Source organism: Haliaeetus leucocephalus, unplaced genomic scaffold (genome assembly GCF_000737465.1).
Source record: "Haliaeetus leucocephalus isolate CR32 unplaced genomic scaffold, Haliaeetus_leucocephalus-4.0 Scaffold173, whole genome shotgun sequence".
Classification (NCBI taxonomy): domain Eukaryota; kingdom Metazoa; phylum Chordata; class Aves; order Accipitriformes; family Accipitridae; genus Haliaeetus; species Haliaeetus leucocephalus.
This window is the reverse complement of record NW_010972609.1, coordinates 15,297,805-15,324,149: the sequence shown is the minus strand read 5'-3', so window position 1 is coordinate 15,324,149 and position 26,345 is coordinate 15,297,805. Positions and strand designations below refer to the sequence as shown.

The 26,345-nt window shown below is 38.7% G+C and overlaps 1 protein-coding gene across 1 annotated transcript in view; it reads left to right on the top strand.

The window, feature by feature from the left end:
• KCNQ1 (potassium voltage-gated channel, KQT-like subfamily, member 1) overlaps window positions 1-26,345 on the top strand; it is a 368,288-nt gene that overhangs the window by 41,844 nt on the left and 300,099 nt on the right. The window contains exon 2 of the mRNA XM_010563880.1: window positions 8,838-8,928. Coding sequence (XP_010562182.1) covers window positions 8,838-8,928 — 91 coding nt within the window. The remainder of the gene's footprint in view (window positions 1-8,837; window positions 8,929-26,345) is intronic.

Genomic DNA, 26,345 nt, shown 5'->3' with positions numbered 1-26,345 from the left:
GGCTGTCATGTTGCTATATTGGGACTTCATGTTAATGATCCGGCACATCGGAAGCTCGTTATGAACCATCTGAGGAGCCCTGATGAATCTTCTGCATTCCAGTGGTTCACATCTCTTGGGTCACACACTTGTTTTAAATGTAGCATATACTTTTTCCAGTTTCTTACACAGTACCTATCATCTTTTTCCTGTTCAACCATAGCTATTCTGAAAGAAACCAATACCTCATTGCAGGATGCAATAACATTGCTTTTTCTGAGCAGTTAACCTTTCCTCTTGAAGCATCTTGACGTCTGGTTTGTATTTCTACTGCAATCATACCCTTTGCCAAGAGCTTAAAGGCCTTTCCTGCAATAATTCTGGTGCTGTATCCTAAATGACTTTTGATTCATTGTGTGCTTTTGTGCTTTGGTACACTGCCCATAATTTAAATTAGTTTTACAGACTCTAATCTCCCAGAAGAGCCACGTAAGTGTGATAGAAGCCTTGCTTATTTAGCTGTACAGCTAACCTGTTTTCCTTAGTATCAGACTACCCTGTATTGTATATGATCTTTCTCGTACAATAAAACCGCATTCTCACACAGGAGCTAGAAGACAGTATTTCTTTGACAAGAAGTCAAGGAGCTGGTTAAAAATTATGCCATTGTTTCCTTCAGGAAGCACCAACCATACTTTGCCTTGCAGTTGGAACAAATACGTGTTAACAGGAAGCACCATCTGATAGACCTAAGCTAACACAAACAGAGCATTCGTACTTTGTCTGTTGAAAGTTTTTTGATGGCAAGTGACAACTGAGAATAGTGACCTGTCTACTAGCTTGACCTGTGTAGGGCATAACAGAGAGGAAGTGTGCATTGTACAGGAAACTGTCGTAGCCAGTTCCTGGAGGGAGTCATGCTTCTCTGCATGAATGCAAGTATACTTCCCCTTCTGCTGGGCATCCTTGTGCTGCGGAGAGGCTGGAAGATGGGAAGGGGCTGTACCCCTCCTTCCTTCCCCTGCCTTAAAAGCAAAACAGGATTTGTCTTATCTTTTTCTTAGAGAAAAACCATGCAAAGAGCCTGTGTGGCCAAAGATTTAAACCCTCACCTTTCTTCTGTTGTTATCAGGACTAAAGTACTATTTTATTTTTTTTTTAATTGTTTCATCTTCAGCTATAGTTTGTGTAAGTTGCTGGTCTCCTCTAACTCCTCGCTACACTGATTTTTTTTTTTTTTTTTTTAATACTTTGCCCTGTTTAATGGATCTAGACACAAATTATGTATTTTTGGAATTTAAATGATTGTCTCCTAAGAAAGTTAGCTGAACTGGTTAAGCATCACAGCTAATGCAGTTATTATGCAATTTTCATTCAAGGATTAGAGAGTTCACAGCCATACTCTGAAAGAAAAATACATGTGTTAATAAAAATTTTAAAGTTGGCCAAAGATATGGGCAAAGACGGACTGAAGTACAGGGCTCCTTCATTCTAATCATGTATCTTCACCGGACCATTCTCTTAAAAACAAACAGGTTTTTTTTAATGGAGGAAGTGATGGAGGACTTCTGACATCCACCAGTTGTATAATTGAATGCTCATTTAGTCTTCTATTAGCAGATTGGCACTGTGCTCCAGTAGTTTATAGTCATGACAGAATTAGTGTCTTTCCAGTGTTCAGTTCGGACTTGCTAAAAAGTTCAGTGTAACACCTACGCATACAGGATATTTATGTGTGTGAATTTCATTAAGGATGAAAGTTTTCTCTGCATGGTGAAATCCTGTTTCTTTTTTAAAAAACAACCCTCTCTGAGCTTCTCACTTTTAAAAGCACCAGTTGGTATTTTTACTTGACGCTATACCTTGATGATGATCCCATAAAATAAATTGCCACCCTGTATTAGCTTCCTGATGTTGCTGTTTATTATCTAGAGTCCTTTCCTCTCTTTTATTGCCAGCTGTCTTCCATTTGACCAGTTCTACCTATTCCCTTTCTAACTTCTACCTTTTATTAGATTGTTTTTTTCCTTAAGCAATCCCAAAATGCCTTGAATGAAAGAACAAGAAAGACCTGGTGCCTAGCCACAGTAAGAAATTACTTGATATGTATTAGTACAAATGTTTACCTAGTTGCACCGTGGAAATGACTGGGCAGACTGTGCGATACTGCATGGGGAGGTTAGGGATTTATGTTGACTTGTAGTAATATAAACCTGCTCAGGTTTTTTGTCAGGATTTTCCCCATGAAAATTAAGGAAGGAATGACTTCTCTGGCCTGGAATGGGACAGAATATATGACAAAGTGAAAGAGTGATCCCCTGTCTTCAGTGTGTGTCTTACCTAAAGATGTCTATCTAAATCCTCATTGCAATAAGTCTTTGTTGCCTGGAAAGCTATGTGAAAATGTCTTTTTGTGATACCATTGACCTTTGTGTTCACAATCTGAAAATGAAGTGTCAGTATGTGTAAGCCATGGAGATGAAAGATGAAATAATACTGCTGTCGTATGTTTTAATGAACTAACATGAACTGGATATGCAGCAGCATTATAGTTTGCAAATTACGATGATCAAGATAAGAATCTGCCCATATTTAATCTGTACGCTCATGTCATTCATTCTCAGTGTCATCCTTCCAGTTCCTCTAAAGCTGTACGCTTAGAGGATGTTAAACTTTGTTTGTATTACTTTGTTTACCTGTATAGGTTTCAACCTATCGGGGTTAAAAGCTAAATGGCAAAAAAGTTATTTACTCTGTAAAAAACAACCAACCAACCAAAATGCCACAAAACAAAAAAGCAAACCCACCCCCTGAGTTACAGGGTTGGTGAGGAAGTTGCATGGTTGGTGATTGATCATGCGTGTGACTGAACAAAGCTGTACATTCAAAGAAAGACAATCCAGTTGCCCCAAAGTAAGGTACAAACAGAGGTTCAAGAGGAAGGCTTAGGTAGAATGTTAGCAAAGACATAGAAGGACCCAAAAGACATTTTTTTATTTACAGAATATTTCTTTTTTAGTTTCAGTAATTTTCTCAAGTAGACAGAGAGGATGAACTACAACTAGACATTGACCTCCTGCCAAAAAAAAGAGCACAGATCCAGCAGCTGTAAGCTAAAATAGTATTCCCTGTATGGAAGAACACTGATAGTTGGATACCTACAAGACTGATAGCTGTAATGAATAAAAGTTGTTTGGAATCAAAGAGCAGATTTAAGCTAGCTCTTACGTGACATTGAACAAAGAAAAACTGGCTGTCTTCCTGGAGGCTTAGAACTCAAGTTGGGTTTATATAAATTGAGCTGAACTTTGCATCTCCCTTGTCATCTATTAAATGCTTTTGAGGTTTCAGCTTGATTTAGGGCCTAATGCCAACCTTTTCCAGGTTCATGGAAAGGCTCCCACTGAGAGTATGTAAGAAACACTGCAAGAATGAATAAAACCTACCCACGTTTTAATACTGGTTTTGATGGTCATGGCTGCATGTGCATGAGACTGTATTAATCTGGTGAGTAAGTACTTCCAGCTTGTCTCATGCACTTTTTTTTTTAAATGTTCCTGGTCGTATCAGTGGACTTATTTTATAAACCTTAATTAGTTCTCCTACCTGTGACATTTACTAAATGAGCATTGTTATCTCTCACTAAGTGGTTAATTGTTCCTTTGATCATTTCACACATTGTTTCAAGCCACAAAAAAGACATGCTAATGTTCTAAAACCATAGTTAAATACAGGAGGAAAAAAAAAAAAAAGCAGTAGCTCAGGGCTGGAGGCTGTGAAGTACTGATAGCTACCTGTAATGTGTCAAGTTTCTGTAGCTGCCACTGAGGTCAGTGAAAAAGCCCTAAGTCTGGAACTGTTCTGAAAGTCAAAATACATCCTCGAATAGTCAGAAACCATTAAATCCACCTTTAGTCCTTAATATAGTCCCTATATATTTCCTATATATTGCTAAATATAGGGCATATACTAGCTGGTCATGTTTACCTGTCAGCTGTGTGATTCTTTCCTGGAAATGCTCTGAGTTCTCAAACCTGCTTGAGACAAAAAAGTATCTAAATCATCTGGATGACTTCATGGAGTAAGCCAAATTTTATTATTTATTACATGTTTGCCCACATACACACATCTGTGCACACATTGTCTCATGTAACTCTATATACACCTGTGTCTATGTATGTGCTTTTCTCTTTAATGGGTAGTATAGCATAGAGAGACGTCCCAAGTCTATATACAGGCTTGGATGTATGTGAGCTCAAAGTGTTACTGGAGGGTTGCATGCTGACTTTTCGTGCACACTGAGATAGCTCCACTTCTGGCTATGACTTCACCAGGTATGCAGTGCCTGTAAAAACAGAGTTGAAGAGGCAACCACAGAAACTGGCTTCTAGTAAAACAGTGCTGGCTGTCTGAGAGGAAACGGGTCGCCTTGTAATAGTCTACTGAAAACGAAGTCCGTGAAAGAAAACCTCTGCTGCTTTGTAAGCATTCCTGTCCACACTGCTTTAACACTTGCAAAATTCTTGGTGTTAAAAGAAACATAGCACTGTTCGATACAAGTTAACCATAAAGCTAAGTATTTTTGAGAGCATTTACTGATGCAGTATCTGGGATTTATCTACATGCAGGCAGATGCTACTTTGTAACCTGGGACAGGCAATATGAAAGATTTCACACACTATCGCCTCGTCTCTAATGCTTTCTTGGCCCCACAATCTGAGAGTTAGATCAGAGCTGATGAAAGCTGAACTCCTCATGGCTCTGCTTCCTCTCTTGAAGATGGTCACATGTGTGCATAGAGGGTAAACAAGCAACGGGTTGCAGGAGATAAAAGATTGGTGGTTTCCAAGAGACTAAGCCTTTTCTGACTGCTAGAATTAAAGAAATTTAAGTGTTTTGCTCTCTGTTCCTCCTTTAGAGGAAAAAGGTATTATACTGGAGTTGTTAAGGCAGATACAATAGTGGATGTTTGGTCTGCTACCCCATATGCAACTGGTGAAATCAGCATGGGACTGTATGCTTAGCAGTGTTCCAGAGTGGCCGATGCTACTAGTTAAACCATTCATCTGTCTTGGATCTTAAAGTCCCTGAGTGATATTATATGGGAACTAAGGTATTTTTAATTTTTTACTGAGACAGAGGAGCAAGGCTGACTAAGTAACGTGCTTTTTCACCTGTTATGTTAAAGCAAAGCAGCTTGGCTACAACCCAGTGAAGAGTAAATGATGGTTCTGTGGAGTCGAGTAAGTGTTTTGGGATTAGCATGTACAGTGGATAGCCCATATTCAGTTTGCCTGATTTAAATGTCCATGTTTAGAGCCTTCATCTGTTCAACAGTTGAACTAACTAAACGTTTTGCACAGTAACTTGTTTCACATGGGGTATAAATTGCTTCCTGAAGGTGTCCAGTGTCTTTCCATTAACAGAGCTTTGACATGCAGGTGAGACTTAGTTTGTCTGAAACAAAGCTCTCAACTTAGCTATCTGAAATTATGTGGTTGATTAGGGTAGGGCTGATACATCTGGCCACTAGTAATTTGTCTAATGCTTCTTATTGTAACATTGGTTTCAGTTGCTCATTAGTTTGATATTAACTGGTTGGATGAACAGTTTACATGCTTAGCATCTGTATCAAGGTGAGTACTTTTTTTGGAAAATATAGTAATAGTGATGACAGTAAAGCGGTATTAAGAGTGATAAGGTTATTTTGGGCATGTGAAAATTGTAGCGTTTGCTTCGAAAAAATAAACCGATTTGTGGGCTTTGACATTTTATCTTCCATTGTCAGGGTTGCACCTTTGATTTTTTCCCTATGAAAATTCACACAAGTTCAGTTACGCTCTAAATACTTGGGGAAAAAAACCACAGCTCTCACATGACTAGTGGAAGCTTTCTGAGGCTTGACAGTTAAATTTCCCCAGGATGATTTTTGCATAGAGCAAATTCAAGTTTGAGGCAGAGTCTGTCCTTGCAACTGTTGTTTGTAACTATTTATCTACTGGGAACTTGTCTGCTGTCAACAAGTGAAAGTAGGCAGTAACTGAGAAACTGTGCTCCACTTATCGCTGAAGAGAGGGGAGGTAGCTGTCAAAAAAAAAAAAGAAAAAAAAGTGGCAAACTTTTCCTGTTTTCCATTTTCCTGGTGCCTAACTCCCTTCTTACGCTTCAGAAGTGGAGGAGGAAGCCACTAGTACTGAAACAAAAACAGAGTAAGAGCCGAGTGTTGGAAGGAAATGAACAGCAGGCTGATGCCAGAGGAGGACCGGGGGCAGGGGTGGGGGGTGTTGTCTCTTAATTTTGCACTGTCTGTTCCTTATGTGCGATTGATCTATCTCAGAAGCAAAATAGTGATGCCAGTGTGACAGAGTTAGTAGTTTAACTGTGGTGCTCCACTGGCATGGCTGTACTAGTGGGGCTTGTGGGCACCTTCTCCCTTATGCCCAAGAAAGATGAGCAGGAACAATATCTCACTGAACATCTTTGTTTTGCTTGGGATAATGTGTATGTGTGGGTGTGAAGGTGTCTCATGCTTCAGCCTGCAAGGAGCACAACAATAAATTTCAAGAGTTTTTCTGGGGGTGAAAAAAAAATTAGTAAACCGAAATGGATCCACATGCATAAAACCCATAAAAGTAGGTAGTGTGGTGACTGGCACTTGATGCAGTTCTTATGTCAGCCTTCAAATTCTCTAATGGTAACAAGTAAAGAGATTTGGCAAATGATTTACCCTAAGTTTATCCTCCTGTCACTTAAGTACACAAACTTTCACCTTTAATCCTTATTAGGGTCTCTTTTGTTGTGTTTGTTTAGGAAAAGTACAGAAATGGATAGTCTTTGCTTTGGTGCCCTCTTGTGTCATGCACTGGCTGAGTTATGCTTTTAAGAAGTCTACTACTATTAAGGGATATAATAAGTATAAATTGTTACTGCTCAAGATGTATTCAGACAGCTTACGCCATCCCATGCAACTCATTGTTTGCTTCGAACTGGTACTTCTGTGTATATTGGACTTTTTATCCAGAGACCCTCAGCTACCTCTGTGTAACTGAACCCATTTATGTTCATGTTGTCATGTGTATTGGTCTTAAGCAACCGTGGGAATATTGCAGATAGAAGGGCTGGACACTTGGGGAACATTTATGTTATGTTTCAAATGACTGGCTCATCTTTGCATTCCCCTGCCTTGTTAGCACACCTTACTTCTATTTAAGAATGGCCAAAGTTAGAGATACAAGGTAAAATGAGAAGATTTTGGAGATAAATCAGAAACACCCACATACTTATACTTTGCCTAGGTAAAAGTATATTCTCATATGTGTGTTGATGTGTGATAATCTCTATCCTATTAACTTCAATTCATTATCACTTACTAATTTGATTTTTGTACCTAATTACCTACAGACTTCCTCTCCATGATTTTGTAATGTGTTTACAATATAATTTGTGTATGTGTGAATTGGACTCACATGCACCATATTTTGAAGCAATCATTGGACAGTCTAACTTATAATGTCAACCTTGACACATTTTTTTTACTTGAGTGCTTGGCCTTTTGAAAGATTCACCCAATGGAGTTCTTACTCAGGTGAAAAAAAAGATAAAGGCCTGGGTGACTTCAGCTGAGCCATGCCAATTTGCAGCCAGTGATGTTGTGTTTTAATATTTCTCCTCTTGAGTTCAGTTTTATTCATTATGCCAATTCTTTTTTGGTTTTTTTTCTGAGAAAAAAAAATGGATTAATGGTTTTAGAGATCTGTAATGGGGGAGATTATTTAGTTACTGGATTTTTCAGCAAGTTTCTGTCAAGTACAAAGGGTTGGTGTTGCTTGTCTCAACAGGATTGTGAAAAATATCCCTAACAACTAGCTCTGTTTTTAATAAGTGAATGTTTTCAGTCTTATTCATTGCTCATGTCATGTTTTAAAAAGAAACACACAGTTTGGGGACTGGAAGCTGCCTATGCCTAGTGTGTAGTGGATAGCATCCAGTTTGGGTCTCAAATGTTTTGCTTCCCAAATGTTCCTCTAAAGCAAGCAGCAGTCCTGCAGTGTGGTGGGCACAGCTGAAGCTGCTCAGGGAAGGGGTTTGAAGGCCGAGGCTGCAGGTCTGGGCAGCCTTGCTCCCCATCTGGGGGAAAAAGCTTTCTGGGGGCTACAGGCAGTTAGGCTGAGTTTGCTGCAACTCCCTGGCTGTCCTGAGTCTTACTTTGGGAACCAGGACCCCCTCCCTAAGGACTCAGTTGGGCAGGAGGGACCAGGGAACAAACCCTTATATTCCCACTCTCTGATAGTTTTTTCTGAAATTTTGTTTTATTTAAAAATGGAATTGGTCCTAGGTTGTGTTTCAGATGTCAGATTTCATTTATCTGGGGCCTTTTGGGGATTGGTTATAAAAGACAGTGTGGGCAGAGCCTGTTGAGCTCTGTCTTAATTGGGATTTCTCTTTGCAATTTGTTAGAATTTGGAACAGCAAAAAGGCAAATATTTGAATTATGTTGCGAGGGTTGTGTGTGGGGTGGTTGTGTGGTGGTGATTCAGCTGTAGAAGCCCTTACAATGGGAAAGAACAAGAAATGTTGTTTTCCTGAGGGGCTGGGAAGCAGCAATTCTTATAGGTAGGCTAAAGCTAATATTATTGTGCAGGTTCATTTGATAATGTCCAACCCAAAACCTCAGTGTCTGAAGAGAAATGAACTATCCAATATGAAGCAGGATCACTCAAAAGTTACCAGCTGTGTGTTAAGATAATCCAATGCCAATAACATTTCTGTGTGTACAGGTAATTTGTAATGGCATAATTATCTGTCTTCCCTCTAGGTTCTTACTAGACTACATTACATTTTTTTTTTTTTATTTACAGCTTCCTTATTGTGCTGATATGCCTTATTTTCAGCGTGCTTTCTACAATTGAACAGTATGCAGCTCTTGCTACAGGGACGTTATTTTGGATGGTATGTATGTGGACATTAATGTGATTGATGCATTTTTGTTCTTAATGTGCAAATTCTGATCTCCTGAGCTAATACCATATCAAGCACAATGTTCCTTGTAGTTTAATTGACAAGAGGCTCTTCAGCTTTTCTGCTTTTCCCTAATGAGTCTGTAAAGCCACAGAAACATCAAAAGTCATGGTCGTGCAAAAACTAAGTCTTGCCCTATATGGCCTATAATGAGGGCATCTATGTTGTGTCCAACACACATGGCTGTTCTAATTAAGCTTGAATCTGTCATATTGCTCAGGTTAATCCATTTTTCAGCCATACTGAAGACCAGACACCTGACCATAGGGGGGCAAAAAGTAAGTGGAAGTCCTTTCTTTTAGTTGGTGCTTTCACAAGTGGAAAACTCATGTATTTTCATTGACTTCAGAGTTAAGATAACTTTCTCTACCTGTTTTACGCACTTTTCCTTCAGTAGAGAAAACATAGTTACCTTTAGTTTATAGTACGCTAGTGCTGCAACATATATGTTCCATGTATGTTCGAAGAGTATTACTGTTCAGCCAGCTTAGATTTCATTGAAGAGCCTGAGTTTTGGAGAGGCATGATTTTAAACATACAAAAAAATTTATAAATTTGTTGTACCTCAGTGGTGGGGTACTCCCAGCTAAATCATTGATTTCTCTGTAATTGTAAATAAATGACCTTGATTTTACTTGTGAAAACACTGTCACTATATTGAGAAAAAGTTAACTAGCAATTTAAATGTTTGTTCAAAATAGTTGTTGTAGCAGCACACCAATAATATCATTGTTATGTATGATATCATTATTAATGTGAAAAAGTTCACTTAAACCCCCTATCAATTATAATAAATTTTATCTATTTATCTATCCAATATGCTACAGTTTTATACCTAATAGGAATACTGTTAGAATAAGGATATAGTATATTAAATTTAGTGTCAATCACACTGTTTCTATGTAAGGTACCTTCATGCCTGGTATATTATTTTTAACTAACTTGTAAGATATTTGAACTCCTAGGTGTAACATTATAATTAGTTGCCAGCTAAGAGAGTCTATATATGAAATTCTGCATCCGGTGTTTTTTGTTTTGTGGTTTGGGGTTTTCTTTTTGTACAGATTTTAGTTGTGGTTTTTTCTATCCATAACTAGTAGTTATGGATACTTCTGCCAATTTCTGTGACGAATTTCACTTGTGATAATATCTCACTCATCTTTGAAATATGTCCCAATATTTTACATGTGTGTTGTTTCAGTGGAATGACTTCTAGTGACAACCAGTGATGTTTCTTCCCCCCACCCCCCGTGAAATCATGGAACTAATTTTGTGTGTTCATACTGTATGCAGTATGTATTGTCTGCACGTGTGTAATATGTTCACTGTAATATGTTTGCAATGTTTTCCGGATTACATACAATCTATGTAATATCCAGTATGTACTGGGTGTTCATACTATTCTGTATTATCTTGCTTTCTAAGTAGTATGGATCAGTTTTCCTGTTCCATATAATGAGAAAAACTATGGTTAATTTTTAACATAGAACTCCTGCTGTTATGGTTTCTTGGGAATTCAGCAGCTGTTTGTTTGTTCAGTATTGGCATATTCTGATATTGTTTTCTTAAAGGATTAACTGTGGTTATTTTCAAGAAACTTAAGGGGATTACAGTGTTCATTGGTCCAAAGCAGTAGATAGGCCAATATGCTCTCTGCTCTATCCAGTTTTCGTGGGACTTTCAAAGGAGTTGTGGCACCTTGCAACACAAATATAAATGTCAGAATCTGGTTCCTGTTAGTGTCTACCCAGTAAAATTTCCTATTCTGTTCTTATTTTAAGATTTTACTTTCACTCTACTATATCATTATGAGCTGTCAAAATTAGATGTAACTGAATTCTTAAGGGGGGAGTTAATCACAGATGACTGGTTGAAGAGAAACTGTAAAATGCAAAGAAAGAAGTAAAAGAAAGTGTAACAGCATACAGGGATGAAAAAACACAGTGCAAGCTTCCAACCCAAATGGTGATGTAAGGAGACTTATTAAAGCTTAGGAGAGCACTCTTTCTACTGCTTTGTAGTAGGAATTAATTTATCTTTTGTGTTTGTAGAGGGACTTTTAGTTATACCACAATAATAGTTTTAATTTGGAGCCAGACAATGAAAGTAGATAACTTTGCTCACCTACAATGACAAAGAAGGGCAAACAAGTTGATTTAAAAACTAATACTGAGGGAGAGAGACCTCAAAGGAGCAGTGGTGTAGCAACAACCTGCCACAAGGAGTATGGGAATCTTGAAGAAGGCTTTTCTGCTTGGGCTTAACTGGGACAGTGAGAAGGAGGGAGCCTTTGGCCATGTGTAATTTGAGGTTTATGAGACCTCAAGTTATTCCATGAAACTTGAGTTACACTGCCTGAGTGTGTGTGAGATTAAAATAATTAAAGTAACACTTAGAGACTTCTGAAGATTATAAAATTGAGTCCACCTTTCCCTATCTGCATTCCAAAGGGAAAATTACTGAAGCTCTGTCAAGAGCAGATTGCTTTTTATTTAGACATAAATTCCTATGTAGTGTAGAATTCTCTCTAAATGAATTATGCTTTGTAGTGCATCAAATATAAGACTGAGGTAGTTAGTGATACCAAATGTGCAGTGTCATGCTTTGAAATTTTGCCTATTTGGGATTTGTGGCCTTCTTGTATTTTGGGAGGGGAGGGGGGGGAGGCTTTGATCAGGCACCCATAGGTCTGGAAATGCAAGATATGACTATATCATGCTAAATGTCTGGAAATGAGTAAATGAGTGCTCAGTTAGCATAGGGGTATGCTGAGCTGAACAGCCCCATGAAGCAAGTCCGATTAGATGAGGTTACTGCACAGGCACTGTAAATCTGATTGATCTTGAAAATGAGATGGAATGTACACACACTGTAAAAGCACGTGTGTGTTATCTGCAAACTACTGTTATCACAGAATAGCTTCTACAGACCACTTGTGAGTTGCATGGCATTGAAGATGCATGTTGGGAAAAGTACAGAATCCATTCCTCCTGACTGGTAAAACTATTCAAACAAGACCCTTGAAAACACTGACAATTAAGAGCTATACGGCTTTATTTCCTCCCTGTAGCCAAAGTATTTTACCCTGATCCTGTGAAAGATCTAAGCACCTACACAACTTGAGCAGATAGTCTTTTTGAAACCAGGGAGACTGGTCACATTAAAGTTACAGATGGAAGCTGAGTGTGCCCATTTTCATGAATAAGAATTTCATGCTTCAATAAGATATCCTTACAAGATATTACAAGTATATGAAAGTAAGAGCTAAAAAAGTGGTTGAGATTATTTGTATATATTGTTTCCTTTTTATTCTGGAGCTGCTTGTCTTATAACATTACCTCCCACTACCAGAGGAGGAAATAGAAGATGTTGTCAGTAATTTTAAAGCATTTTAAAATGCTTCTATTTTTAATAACAATAAGAAAAATGCAAGCTTAATATTGGAAAAATAAACAAGGGAAAGTTTATATGTGTTCCAAGTGGTATACCACTTTTAGACAAAAAGCTTACAATTAGCTGTTGAATCTGTCTCTGCTTGTCACCACACTTCACAAGGCAAAGAGCCTTGATGAAAGCTATACCTAAATGCAGTTGTAATGGGAGATTAGGAGAGAATTGGCCTTTTGTTAGTTTCCAGAATGCAGTGAAAACTGTTTAAATTTGCATGTGTTTATTTTTTTTTTTCACTAGATGGTGCTGTTGGAGGGGTTTGACTCCAGTTACTCGTTGGCACTTGCCCAGCATGAGCTGGAGTCTGAGCCAAGATTGTGAAAGGATCGTCATTTTGAAGGGTATATGTACACTTGGCCCATTTAAAATAGTGGTGCGGGAGAGCTTTTGCCATGACTCATAAAGAGAATGTGGTATATCTGTGCAAAAATTGATTTTGAGACTACAATATTTAAACTATGGAAAAAAGTAATTCAGAGATGTATGTTCCCAGAGAGGCCATATTTTTCTTTTATTTTCATAAGCAAGGATTTTATGGTGCCAGAACACAGCAGAATGCTGTTATCTCAGCATGATCTAAGAAAATCCAAATGCCTGATCCAAGGGGATTAAATATTCTGCTGAACCAAGGGATATTTAATGTGCCTGAAAAAGCTATTTTCTGGTAGGAATCTCATTTCAATATTGATTCCAACAAAAAAAAAAAAAGTTTTGTTTTTATGATGAAAGTATAAGCTATTTCCAGCTTTCTGAGTTCCTCTTCTACTTTAGCATACTTCTTATGGAAGAGATTAAATGATTTTTAAACATTAAAAAGACTACCAATTAAGATAAAAGGTAATAGTTTTGGGTGGTTAACATTTATGTTATTGGCATTGAAATTATTCTTACAATTAAAAGAAAGTGGCACAGAGTCTAGGCCTGTGTGAGATCTAGATTTTATTTCTTTTTTTAATATAATCTTTTGAGTATAGGCCTTGGGTTTTGTTTGCTGGAGTGTTTTGTGGGTCTTGTGAGAAAGAAAGAGAAAAATACCTACAGCTTTTGATTCTGAAGACGGTCTTCAGAGAGAACAAATGGTTCAAATAGTTCACAGTGGTTCCAGCATTTATTTTTTTTCTGATTATCTTCCTTGGTTAAGAAGACCAAGACAGAGACATTGCTGCATTTTCATCCTTTTGAAAAATTAAATGGGATTAACGTCTGTAAAGGAGGCCTGGTGATAGCTGTACAGACTAATGTAGTCTACAGACTCTCTCTAATGAACAACTGTAGCTGAGACAGTGAAAAATTTGTCTTTGCAGCCTCAGCAATGTCCCCTGGTCTGACCCAGAGTAAGGTCAGCTGGTGTAGAAGACGTGTGTGTGGTAGACTTGTGCTCTTTAATCCTTTTCCTTTGCTGGACCTGCAGATAGACCTGTCCAGAGAATCACTCACTGCAGCATTTTCTTTCTGTCACTCCATTGACAGCTGAAGTCAAGAATCCCAGCTTTCATTTGAAGTCAGCTTCTCTACATTTTAGTTTGTAGTAAAAAGGCCAAATGCGAGTGGTTTGAAGGCTCAGGAAACATGAATAGAAATGAAAATTGCCCTCCCCCCTTTTAATTAGGTGACAGTATAGTTAGTAGCTGAAGCAAGGAGCTTCCTCTGAATCTGAACCCAGGTGTTTCTCACTGTGCTTCAGCCTGTGGTTCTGATGTTTGTAGCTGAGCTGTGCTGGCAGATAATGTGAGTGCTTCTAATCTGCTTCATTGCAAGATCAGCTGCTTTGGGTTGAAATGCTGCTGGTAGTAACTAACATCTTAACTTGTTCCAGCTGTTTGCAAAGCAATCCCTTGTCAACTCCCCTGGTCAGTATAGGAGAATTATGTGTTTAATGCAAATGTGATGTTAAAGGGATTTAATTGATTTGGTTCAGAAGGTTGCACGAACATGCTTTTAGTCCAGTTTAAATTCTGCTTCATGTCCATTCTGAACAGGTCTTAGTGAGCCAAATCAGAGGCTTCTAAAGCGGAAATAAGATTGTCTGTTAGGGACAGCAGAACCAATTTAATGAAATGGGCTTTAAAAAAAAAAAAAGAAAAAAAAAGACAAGCCTGTTGTTACTGTTTGGTGTAGATGAAGTCTGAGCTGAAGAGGAATGCCAGGAAGGGACGAAGAGGTGATATGGAAGGAAAGTATGCTAAGATCATTGAGGGAAAGAAGAGCTGCTTCTTGTTTTTCACATGTGCTAAAAATGTTGTAGAAGGGAGCTATAGTTTCCTTTTAAAATCTGTAGAGGGCAGCATTGCACCACACTGTGTCCCATCTGGGGTGACTGGATTCAGACCTTGGATGATGTCCTGAAGTAGATAAAAATAGCTTTTGGAAGAAGTGAACTATTAATAAAGAGATGGTTTTTCACATGGGCTTGGGGAATTTTATAAGAGTAATCAACAAAGATAATTCTGGGAGAGAAGAGTGGAAGAAAAAGGCTGTGTAAACATTGCTGCCAGAGACAACTCTGGCCACTTTGTGTGGTTGTAGCCACAAAATTCATGCTGTTTGGCCTACCTGATTTCTCATCAGGTGGATGGCTTTTGGAAAAAAGTGAGAACAATTAAAGCTTTCAGTGAAATGAATTGGACAAGTATTTGCGTGGAGGAGAAAGAAAAATATACTAAACTTGTTGACACACTGGAAGATTTCTAGTATGTTATGTCCTTCCAGGTATGCTCTTGCTATTGTCTTAGATGTTTCTTTTTCAGGGGGGAAAAAGAAAAAGTGTATTTGGCTACAGTTCTCTGAAGTTACCACCAGAAATGACTTTCAGATATATATGATAAGAATAAGCAGTGATTTTTACAGAAAATAAAACTCTTTTTACATGTATTGCATGTATTTCTTCTAGCAGGTTCAAAAGTTCTGGGTTTGAATTCTTATTTTAGTCTGCTACACTGGAGTGTGTATTTGATAAAGATAAGCTTGGATGCAGAAAATTGGTTACTTCTGTTTCTGCCTTTTCAAAGAACTATGAGAAAAAATAATCCCTCTTGTTGGATTTCTGTACCTGGAGTTCTGTGGTGTCATACCTGAACACTGTCATTTAAAATAAAGTCTGCAACTACATCACTGTGAGTAAAAGAATCAGAATTTAGCATTTATCCCCACAGTACTTTGGGACAAGATGGCTATGAAGCACCAAGCATTTATTGGGGCTCAGACTCTGAAGACTAAGACAGGCTCTGGGAAGAGCGACCTTCCTCAAGCTCACGATGGAGCTGGTGACAGATTGCAGGCCAGCACGAAACACTGGTGTTAGATTGGTGCCGTCTGCTGGCTGCTTGGTGGCCTACATGATCTGACATGGTGGTATCCCTGGCTGGCAACGTTGGGGTGTTGGCCAAAGACTGAAATGAGCACAGTGCCAAGTTGTCCCTCTGTGCTGAGCAAGCTTCCCAGCCTTTCATACGTGAACTACAGTAGCGTGACGATTTTCAGAAAATACTGCTTTTATATGGTATGCAGTGTTTTGAAAATTAGGGGGATATGTGCTCCAGAGTTATTAGTAGATCACCTATTCTCAAGAGCTTGTGTTTACCCTCATAAGTTGCATAGTATGCCAATGTTTTGTTTCTTTATTTTTTACTATAGCTGCATTCCAACAAATTCTGTTCAAAGGTGCATCTAAGAAAATACCATCACTGAAAAAAGTGTGTTTCATTCACTGTTACATCTGTTTTTCACTTTTGTCAAGCTTTCTACTTAAGGGTTAAAGTTTGACTAAACTTTTCTGGGGTGTAAATCCATGTCAAACTCAGAGCATTTGCTTGGTAAACTCAAAAAGAAACATGGTAAACATATTTTCTTTGAAATTATACACATTTTTTACTGTATAATATTTTAGTAAACAAGCAGAGTAATACAAATTCCATCTTGGAAAAAAATTTAAAACTGTGAAATACTGGTACATATTAGAGCCAAGCAGTGGAAAAAAAAAAAAGATTTTTAAATTTAGGGTTTATCTGGATTAGTGTGTAATGTTTGCAGTGACAGGTGTTTCCTTTATGCTTTGCCCAAATGTCTGGAAAGTAGTTTGTCATTAAGTGCTACATTCAGTGTGTATCTCAATTTCAGTATAACTGGAGGGTCTATGGCTTTGTTAGGTCCTTGTTTTCACATCTGACCTCAGCCAGCTGGAGTCTATTGTTTTAAGCGTAATGTAACAGCTGACATAACATAACGGATATCAAGCTGAAAAACTGAAACAGTGCAGTGAACTGATGCAAGGAGAGGAGAAAGGGAGAAGTTGGGAAGGAGGGACAGAGGCAAAACTAGCTTCATGATTCAAAGTGGAAGCTTGCTGGCTTGTTTTCCCAGGGGGAATGAGCTAGGAAATAATGGGATGAGTCTGTTGAAGTTCTATTTGCAATTGATTACATATGATAGACTACTGAGACAGGTTTGAGTTTGCCAGCTGTCACTAGCTGGTGGCTCTTGAATGGCTTTAAGTGGCCCTTGGTAGCCAAAACTGGAATAAACTCTGCAGGTGTGGTGTAACTGTAGTGCAGAAGAGCAGTGAGTGCCAATGTCTTGGAAGAAAGGAGGTTCCGAGAGTTAGCAGAGAGAAAATAACTTAAACTGAATGCATTAAGAATTTTATTTTGCGATGTTGGATTAAGTAAGTTCAATTAACTGGCTAAAAAAACAAAAGCAACTGGGCTTCTTGGTGGCTTTCTTTTTCTTGGCAGTTTCTAAAGTAAGCTTCTACAAGTTTATTTTATAAAAACTTCATTATTTCATTTCTTGAATTCTGTGTTTGATAGTAGGAAAGCGCATCTCAGCATTGAGTGCTGACTGCTCTTGGAAGGGGAATAAGTAAATGAACATCCTGTTAGAAACTTGCCATGCCATGAAAAACGTGACAAATACCTGACTTTGTGCACAGAGAAGGAACAAGAAAGTATAGAGATCGCCTTGTTATTTCTTAAATATATATTTATGTGTATGCTTCTTTACATAGATATATTTCTATATATAGAACATATTTCTATTTTTAGCAATGATGAGAAAAAACACTTCTAGCTAGGTGTCATTTGTATTGAGTAGACCTTCTGGCAACTCCACTGTACTAAGTGTTTATTCCACCGTTTGGGGCGGGGGGGAGGAAGTCAAGACTCTATATGCTGTTTTTTTTATGTATATGGGTATCAGCGACCAAATTATGTTCTACATTTATAAGTGAAGTTTTTATGGCATGAGACTTGCAATTGTGCAGTATGTTTAACTTTGTGCATATGAGTAATCATCATGACTTCAACAGAGCTTCCTGTGTGCATAAGTATTAACAGGATCGGGGCATAATAGGAGAAGTTTCTTGAACAGTCTCTGCTTGTACTTAAGGATAATCTCAGAAGCATGAGAGTTTGATTTATGTAACTGCAAGCTGTTGTTATCTCACATTTAATGTTTTAAATTTATTTTTATCTAATTTACTTTTATTTTGGTAGTATGAAAAATGTCAGCGTGACTGAAGCGTCAGTTCTGTTAGACTTGTCTTGCACAAAGAGTTTCTAGGATTGTTCCTGTTTTAATATGGGGCCCAGCCCTATTGTGTCTCGGTAATCAGAAAGGTCTTGTGAAAGAGTTTTAGAGCTGTTGATTCAGTGGCTAGTAATACATAGCACGGGCATTTACACTCCATCTCAGCTTATAAAATAAATCTATTTTGTTGTAGAGCTTGGAACTTGGTGTTTGTACTGAGCTGCTGGAGAAGTCTTGATAGCCCAGAGAGCTGCTGCATACCGCATTTCTGTTCTGCATTCCTGGCATGTCCTGTGCCTTGGCTTCAAACAAGTATGGATGCCCATGTGCCCTGGTAGCGACAGCATCAGAAGCTGTGTGACGGACTAAGTTCTGTAGGTCTCTCTGAGTTGCCCTTAGGAACCAAACATTGGGATAGATGTCCTAAAACTGCTGCACTTCTCAGCTATCCCAGTTGTTCATTGATTTCAGGAACCTGTACCTTAGTGTATTGTTTACATCAGGTATTTCCACCTAACCCATCGAATGTGAGCATATTTTTAAGATGATAGGGAGTCAAGAATTGTTATTAGCTCTCAGAAACAGCAGGACTTTGAAGAACTAACAACATAACCAAAATCCATGGTTAACCACACCCATTCTGTGAAAGCAAGCTATGTACTGCCTCGCTTTGGTTTCCCTTATGCTTAATGACACTGCGGCTGACCCTTTTTTCCCTCCAGCATGCTGTTAACATCCTTATTAAGGCACCTTTCAGAAACACTCCTTTTCATTGTTGTTTCTGTCAGCTTGACGACGTGTTTACATGTGGAATGCATGCAAAAGGAGTTTATTTACTTGTCCTTTATCCCTCTGCAGCTGTTCCCCAGATCAAGGTGAGAAAGAACGTCTGCTGTAGAGGTAATCAGCCTATTTCATGGTTCCCTACAGCAGAGTGAGTAGACTGTATTTAGATGCTGTTTTGGCTGCAATGTTGCAGAACAGTTTTAAATCAGAATACGTGTGTATGATGACTGACCTCCATCTGGCCTACAGGCAGGGAGCTTGACAGCTACCTTCTAGGAGCTGCTCCAACTCATTGATTTAGTGTATGAAACTCGTAACGAGTTATACTTAGTGGCCAGGGCAGGGGAAAAGGGAGGAGAGAAAATTAAATATTTAGTAATCTTACTTCTGTAATGCCTTACAAACAGAAATGTACCTAACCTGGCAACATACTTCGGAGGTGAGTATTAGCAGTTTTACAAGTAAAATTGGGTGACCTGTAGCTTTTCCACCCTACCTTGGCTTTGTGAGTTAAATCCTTCAAAGAACCCAGCCTGCACTTTTAAGAATGAGTTTCAGCCTGCATAAACTGGCACTGCCACCTGAAGAAATGGTCCTGCTGCTCCATTCCTTGTGCCAATACAAGCATTTGTGCAGCTATGTTGTAAACTGCTTTGGAGAACCCAGATGGGTTCAAACTAACCTTTTTTTTGGCCAGATGAGATTGCTTCTTTTGGCAGCAGTGCTGGTTTAAAGTGTTTGTGGAACTCTAGATTAAGATTTGTTAGCTTTTGATAGTTAAAAGTGTGTTGGAAACTTTATCTGCAACACAATTTACAAGCAGACTTGTGTGCTGTCTTTTTGAGAAAGGGTATTATTGTTGTGTACATTACAGCCAATTCAAAGGGTCCTGCTTGTAAGATCAAGTACAACACTTAGCAGAGTGGGGGCCCACATACTCTAAAAGATAGCTTCTACCCTCATAGACCTTGCAGCCTAAACAGATGATGTGGTGAAAAGGTGAGAGGAAGGAAGCGTGAGTAGCCTCTTGCACAGCCAGGCACTGAAGCAGAGAAAGAACATAACTTACAGAAGTCCCAGCTTTAGCCTGCTCCACGTGTTCAGGTTCAGTGATGGGCCTCAGAAATCATAACACTGAAAAGAGAAGTATATTTAATTTTTTGTCTCGTTTCTTAATTTAGAACTTTGAAAGCTTTTTTTATATAAAAGTTGAGATTTTGGCCCTTATTTTACATACTTCGCTCTGTGCCTCTTTTGTATTGATTTGACTGAATAATGAATTAAGTAGCATTTTATGTTTACTTTGCATCTGTTTTGCTGCAGGACAGTGGGATATCAGCCTGACAGCTGATTGAGACCAACTTGACAGAAATTAATTTTATCCTACAGGTCTAGGCATGCCTACTATAATCCAGAGCCAGTTATTGAACTCGAATTGGCAGCTAGGCCGTCTCTACAAACAAAAGCTGTTTTGTTCAAACTCGGCTAGTACAGACAGGGTGTAGATAGAGTTGCAGAAGCATGTCTCTCTGGAAAAGCTTAAGAAGCAGTCATCTGCTAGCTCTTTGCTGCTGCCCCTCAATGGGATTTTACTCAGCCCAGAACTGCATTGTACTGCATTTGCTTTCATAGTTTGCTGCAGTGCCTAGCTGCCCCAGAAAGCTTTGTTTACCACTAAAGATGGTTAAAACTAATTTGGTTAGATCGAAGAGGGCTAAGAGCACTTCCACAAGAGGTTACCGTTGTTCAGCTTTGTGGGTGGTAATCTCTAAGATGAGAGGTGCAGTAATGAGGAGTTGGGTGTGGTAGTATCTTCAATCTGTTGCTGTCTTTGAAGTGATCGAGAGCACGTGGTTGCGTGCGTCAGTGTAGCCTAGTCCCATAGGGTATAATTTTACTATTATGTCATTGTTATTATTAATACAATAACAGGCACATTTGGGTTTGAATTATTGCAACTATTTTGATAAAACCAAAACACAACCAGGCCCCAACCCCCACATATCTCTACACAGAATACCAGTACTAAATGTATGTATAGACTAGTCCCGAGATAGCAACTTACCTTACAGATCCCTAGAGTGTGTGTGTATATAGATATACAAATATAAATGAAAAAAAGCTGCTTGGATATGAGCAGGATTTTTCAGACATAATGATGTGTCTTTTCATACTTGCATGTTAGGATCCAGATCATTAGTGAAATGGTTAAATATTTAACCACTATGAGTCATGTGCCTTTTTAAAGCAAACAGAGTTAAAAAGGATGTAAAGAAAAAATTCTTCCTTTACTCCCAGTTCTGAACTGGAAGCTTAGTGAGTTGCTATCTCATCCGCAAGGAAAAAATGCAAGAAAAGTAGGGGCAGTATACTGACTGTATTGAAGTCAAACTTTCCACTGGTATGTGCTTAAAATACATTTGTGCTACAGTGGGTAAAGTGGAGGGAATAGATCTGGGATCTTGTAGACCTCAAAAGCAGAACAAGGTTTGCAGCAGTAATCAAAATGAATAACTGTAAACAAAGACCTATTTTTATGTTTTGGTAACAAAACTAGGAAACTCTGTGTTAAAATGTTGGAGAAATGCTTTCAAGTAGTGTAGTGATAACATGAAATTTCCTTTTCTGTTCTTAATTGATTATGTCAGGTTAATGGCCAATGAGAGTCAGAGGTGAGAAGCTCAGCCATGCGTCAAGTCGCACAAAAATGCGCACTGTGGCCATTCTGTCAAATGACAAATCCCAAAACAAACAGGCAGCCTGTCAATCTTTACTTTCTCAAGGTCAACAAACTGTGGTTCTGAAATGCCAGTGAAGCCATTAAGAGAAAGCTGTTTCAGGAGTTCATTCCACGTTTGGAAAGCATCTGAACTCTGGTTTCTTAGTGTTTGGACAGAAGGGACTGTTAGGTTTCACGTCCCAGGCAGCTTCATTTGTTTCATAGCTTATGTGCAGGGATGCTTCTCTCTTTAAAAACAAATCATATTTTCATAGATATGTAATGAGCTCTGTGATCTGTATGTAAATTGCTGATTTCTTCTGATTTTTGTGTCTGCAGTTAGCTTTCATTTGGAAAGAAGAGACTATTGTTTGTAAATGCATAGGGTAAGGCATCTTCTTTTGGTCCCTTTCCCACTGCAGTGCTGCTTGCGCTCTTTGCTAGGGAGAGTGTTTCAATGCTAATTCAGACAAATATCCTCTGGCACTTTAAATCTCCATTAAATAGAGTCAGGTAACAGGGGCCTAGATTTTAATGTCTTTTTCCCACCCATCACAGTGCTATGGTTCCTGTAGATTTTCTGCAAATGTGTAGATTATGGCTACTTGCATCTGGTTGGGTGGTCGTCTGGAAAATAGCAGATGAGCAGTGGGAGATTCTGCTGTGATGCCTCTTAGCATAGAATGGCAGAAAAATGCAGGACAGCATCATAAATAGTCTTAGTGTTAGATGACTGCTTGTTATGGAGTGAACAAGGAGACAAGCAGGAGAAACATCTCTTCTGATGACTGTTACCTCACTGAGTTGTCTGTTCCTTGAAACAGCTGTCTTTCTCCTTGCTCTTAAATTTGGTGTGGCATTGACAAAGTTGCTAATTGTTTTTTTTTTTTTCTTAATACTTAAAGGAGATGTTGAGCTAGAGCTTTTTCACTTAAAAAAATTAGTTGCTTTAGAAAGTTGGAGCAAGGTGGTGGAGACTGTCAGTGAAACCTTTCGTGTGAAGGTGTAAGAGGTGGAGGAAGAAATACTAAGTGGCTTGGATGAGGGATGAAGCGCATGATCAGATACTTCTCATCATTTCTGGTTTTTTGTCACCTCTTGGAACAGGGACTTCTTGAGTATTATAATTCCTTAATGAATTGCAGATGTCACACATTGTGGAACTGTATCTTCTGTTATTCTTTCCCTAGCTTGAACTTAAAAATGGTTACCGACCGAAGCAGTCTACAAGGCATGGAGAATTCAAACGCACAGAAAGCCAATGTCAGTTAAAATCTGGGGGGAGCTTCTGCCCTTTTAGGGTTGTAAGTGACTTGCATTGCCTTTCTGAATGTGTATCTAGGCTTTCATGCACAGATTCACTTTGCTTGCATGTCAGCTTTTTTAAAATAAAATGTCTTTTAATCACTTTATATAAATATTAATCCCGGCCTCTATCCCAAGAGGCTTCAGGACCAAAAGAATTGCAAACATTTTAAAACAAAAATGAAAATTGAACTAGTGTGGGGCATTCTTTAAAACTGCTACTGTTTTTCTTGTTTATTCTTAGTCTTGGATGTAAGGCTGAAAACAAACAGTAAAAATCTTGGAAAATATTGTTGTTTCTCTCTTTCCATTTTGTTTAATTTCCCAGTAAGACAACTTTCATGTGCCATGGGACCAGGAGGAAAAACAATGGCATCTGACTGACCAGCATAGTGGAAGTGATATACAGAACAAAGAAAGATTTTTACTTGTAATCTCTTAGATTTTTATTCATCTCAATTCTTAACACAGGAAATCAATAATTTTCAGTTGCTTTGGTAAAGTAGTATTAGGTCAAAATCAAGCAGTCCTTTTAACAAATAAACTTACTGTAATGTTCCCAGCTGTAAGGCTAAAGTTTCAAAGCAATGTGCTTTTTATTTTGATTTATTTATTGTCAGTCGCTTGTCAGGCCTTTGTTTGAATTAGGAGCCATTGTGGGCAGCCAGAAATTGAACTTTATGTAATATAATCTATCTGTCACTTAGTATCAGTTCCCTAACAATGATGCTAACATATTCAGACTTTAGCATCTGGACCTCACACTTGAGTTTTCAGGCACTAGGTAGGGTCTAATGTTTCAGTGCTTCCATGTAGTTCCTTCCCAGCTATTTCCCATCTGTGTATGACTGTCCCACTTCCCTAGGGGTCAGTGACCAGTGCTGCCAATGTCACCAGACAAGCCTTTTCCCAAGAGAAAATTTTTTTTAACTGTATCACTTGTTAAACTGTAATGGACTACTAGATTCATTCCCTTCATGTCAAAAGCCAGAAAATTCATAGTAAAGCAGAAGGTTGTAGGATTATGCTTGAGCATGTCTGAGGTGAATGTATAGTTTTTTATTTCATGGGCCAATTCTAAAAAAGTGGTTCTTCAGTCTCCTTTAACGTTTTACAAAGTGAAGGCTAATGTTTCCATGGAACGATAAGGTGTGATTGCAGGAAAGACTAAGAAGAAGCATTAGAGTCTACAGCTGGGTTCTCAACCTCCCTGACAAAGTCAGTTCTTGAAAGAAAAATCTGTAATAGTTAATGTACTAAATGCTATTAAAATTTGCCACCTGCCTTCCACCTCCTCTAGTACCTTTACAGCTGTCAGGCTTTTCTGACAATGTGCCTGTAGGTATTCCATGCTTTCCTAGCTGGGGAAGACCTTGGAGGAAAGCAGGCAAGCCTGTCCTTGAGCAAGAGGAAAATTCACAAATCTGCACTCTGGGCTTACTGTAAGCTTCAAAGAACATGCTTCCGTGATTGCTGTTGCTATATCGTATGCTATTTGTTGTGTGTGGGAGTTGGCTGTAAATGAGGGCCCCTTTGTGTTTTGGGCCCCAACATAATACGGAGACCTAAGTATTGAAGAATAAAAGCAGTAGCTGGCTGAACTGAAGGACGCTTCCCAAGATCTGTGCTCTGCTTTGTAGGTAGCAAAGTATGTGTTAGCACTAATGACAGAGTTCTGAACCATCAGATAAATAGGGTATCTTTTCTCATACGCTGTCCGTCTGTTTTCTTCTGTGAATCGCCTTCTTATTTTAGGTACTAATTCACAAGTTGGAAAGCTTGACTAGAGCCACTGAGGGGGAAGTTCAGCCCAGAGCAGTACCTCTTCTCTCCTGAGCAAGTAGCAGGGAGGGAATGAAACTTCCCTCAAAATATCTGGCTGAGCTTGAGCCGTGCCAGTACATCCACCCCCAAGGGAAGATGACTGATCCTGGGGTGGGAACAGATCAAAAGGAAGGTGCAGGGAAACGGAAACAGGGGTGAAAAAGGATGCCAAAATGTTTAAAATATAGCTGCTGCATCTGTCCAGTGGTCTAGCTCCTGTTTGTGGAATAAATTTTATGAAAGATGCACTTATTTATGTTAGCCTGTGATATGCAGGTCTAGACCAACTGGCATGTTTTAAGAGGTTGGGAAAGAAAAGAAAAAAAGACCAAACTATTTTGCTTGCACTTTTTGCTTTAAGGAAATTTAGTCTAAAACTCTTTGAAGTAAAATAAACATTGTATTTTAAGTAGCTGAATACATTTACTATGTTTGCAAAGGCCTTTGCTCTTTGCAGTCTGGCTTGAGGAGATTTGTTTTTGTCTAGAAGAAACAAAAATATTTGTGAGCTTGCTTTTGACTCCTGGATTGCCAGGAGTCCTCTTTTGTGCGAAGTGGAATTGTATAAAACATTTTAATAGGAGTGCAAAGGAGAGATACACTGCTAGTGGGCTGATCCAGAACAGCTACACTAAAATCCTTTTTTCAGTGGCTGCTTTCAAGAATGATGGGTTGTATTTGTTTCAATTTGCTTCCCTGTAGTGCTGCTGTTAGGGTTGGCCCTAACAGCAGTCTTGATGTAGGTGCTGTTTAGAGAGGTTGGCCTCAGGAGCCTAAAAAGGTAACTACTGCTGTGGGTCGGGAACTGTCCCTGAAAGTCTCCTGTGTGTTTGTCACCACCTGAAATTTGAAGCACCTTTCCAAGTTTTGAAACATTCAGTGGTCCTGCGCTGTGAAATCTGTGTTCATCTGGTGCAATTTATTCAGCTGGCAGGGACAGATTTATTATTAGCAATGGAAACCCTGTGAAACATGACAAACCTTGAAGTCAGATGAAAAGTGGCATTTTCAGCTGCATTTTGCTTTGATCTTCCCTGCCAGCTGCACCATGAATATGTAGGGACCAGACCTGAAAATACATTTGTAAGCCCAAAATGTCAATGCCTGCAGTGCTGTTGTGAAACCTTTGTATCTAATAAAGCTTAACCTGCAATTTTAAAATGGTGAACTACAGATACTTATTCCTTCTTTGCACACGGGTGGAATTTTAGATTCAGGTTTGGTACCTACCTGTTATATTTTTCAGTGCACTTGAAATCAAGTTGTGGCCTTTTGTGGAGTTTTGGGGTTCAGAGAAGTATCCCTACTGTCTGACTCAGAGTAGCATTACTGCCAATTCAGAGTAAAGAAGTATGTTTATATCTCCATACACAACAAATGTGTAAAAAGATTGTCCTATAACCTAGTGATTTGCTCTAAATGTTAATCTTTGCCCTTCAGTTTAAGTACATGTGCACAGAACAGTCTGCTTATCTATGAATGTGCTTCGTTAAATCACCTGCGATTCTTATTCTGCAGTTGTTTGTGTTAGTATGTACCCTACAGTTTAGAAAGAACAGTTGATAGCATTTGAGAACAGTGAGTGTAGAAAGATACTATATTGATTCTAAGCAAAGTGTCAGAATCAATGACCATTATCAAATGAAAGATGGTGACAATTAATTACTGGTGTATTGGGTTTGCATGGCAAGGTTTTGGCATTGGGGAGCTACAGGGGTGGCTTCTGTGGGAAGCTGCTAGA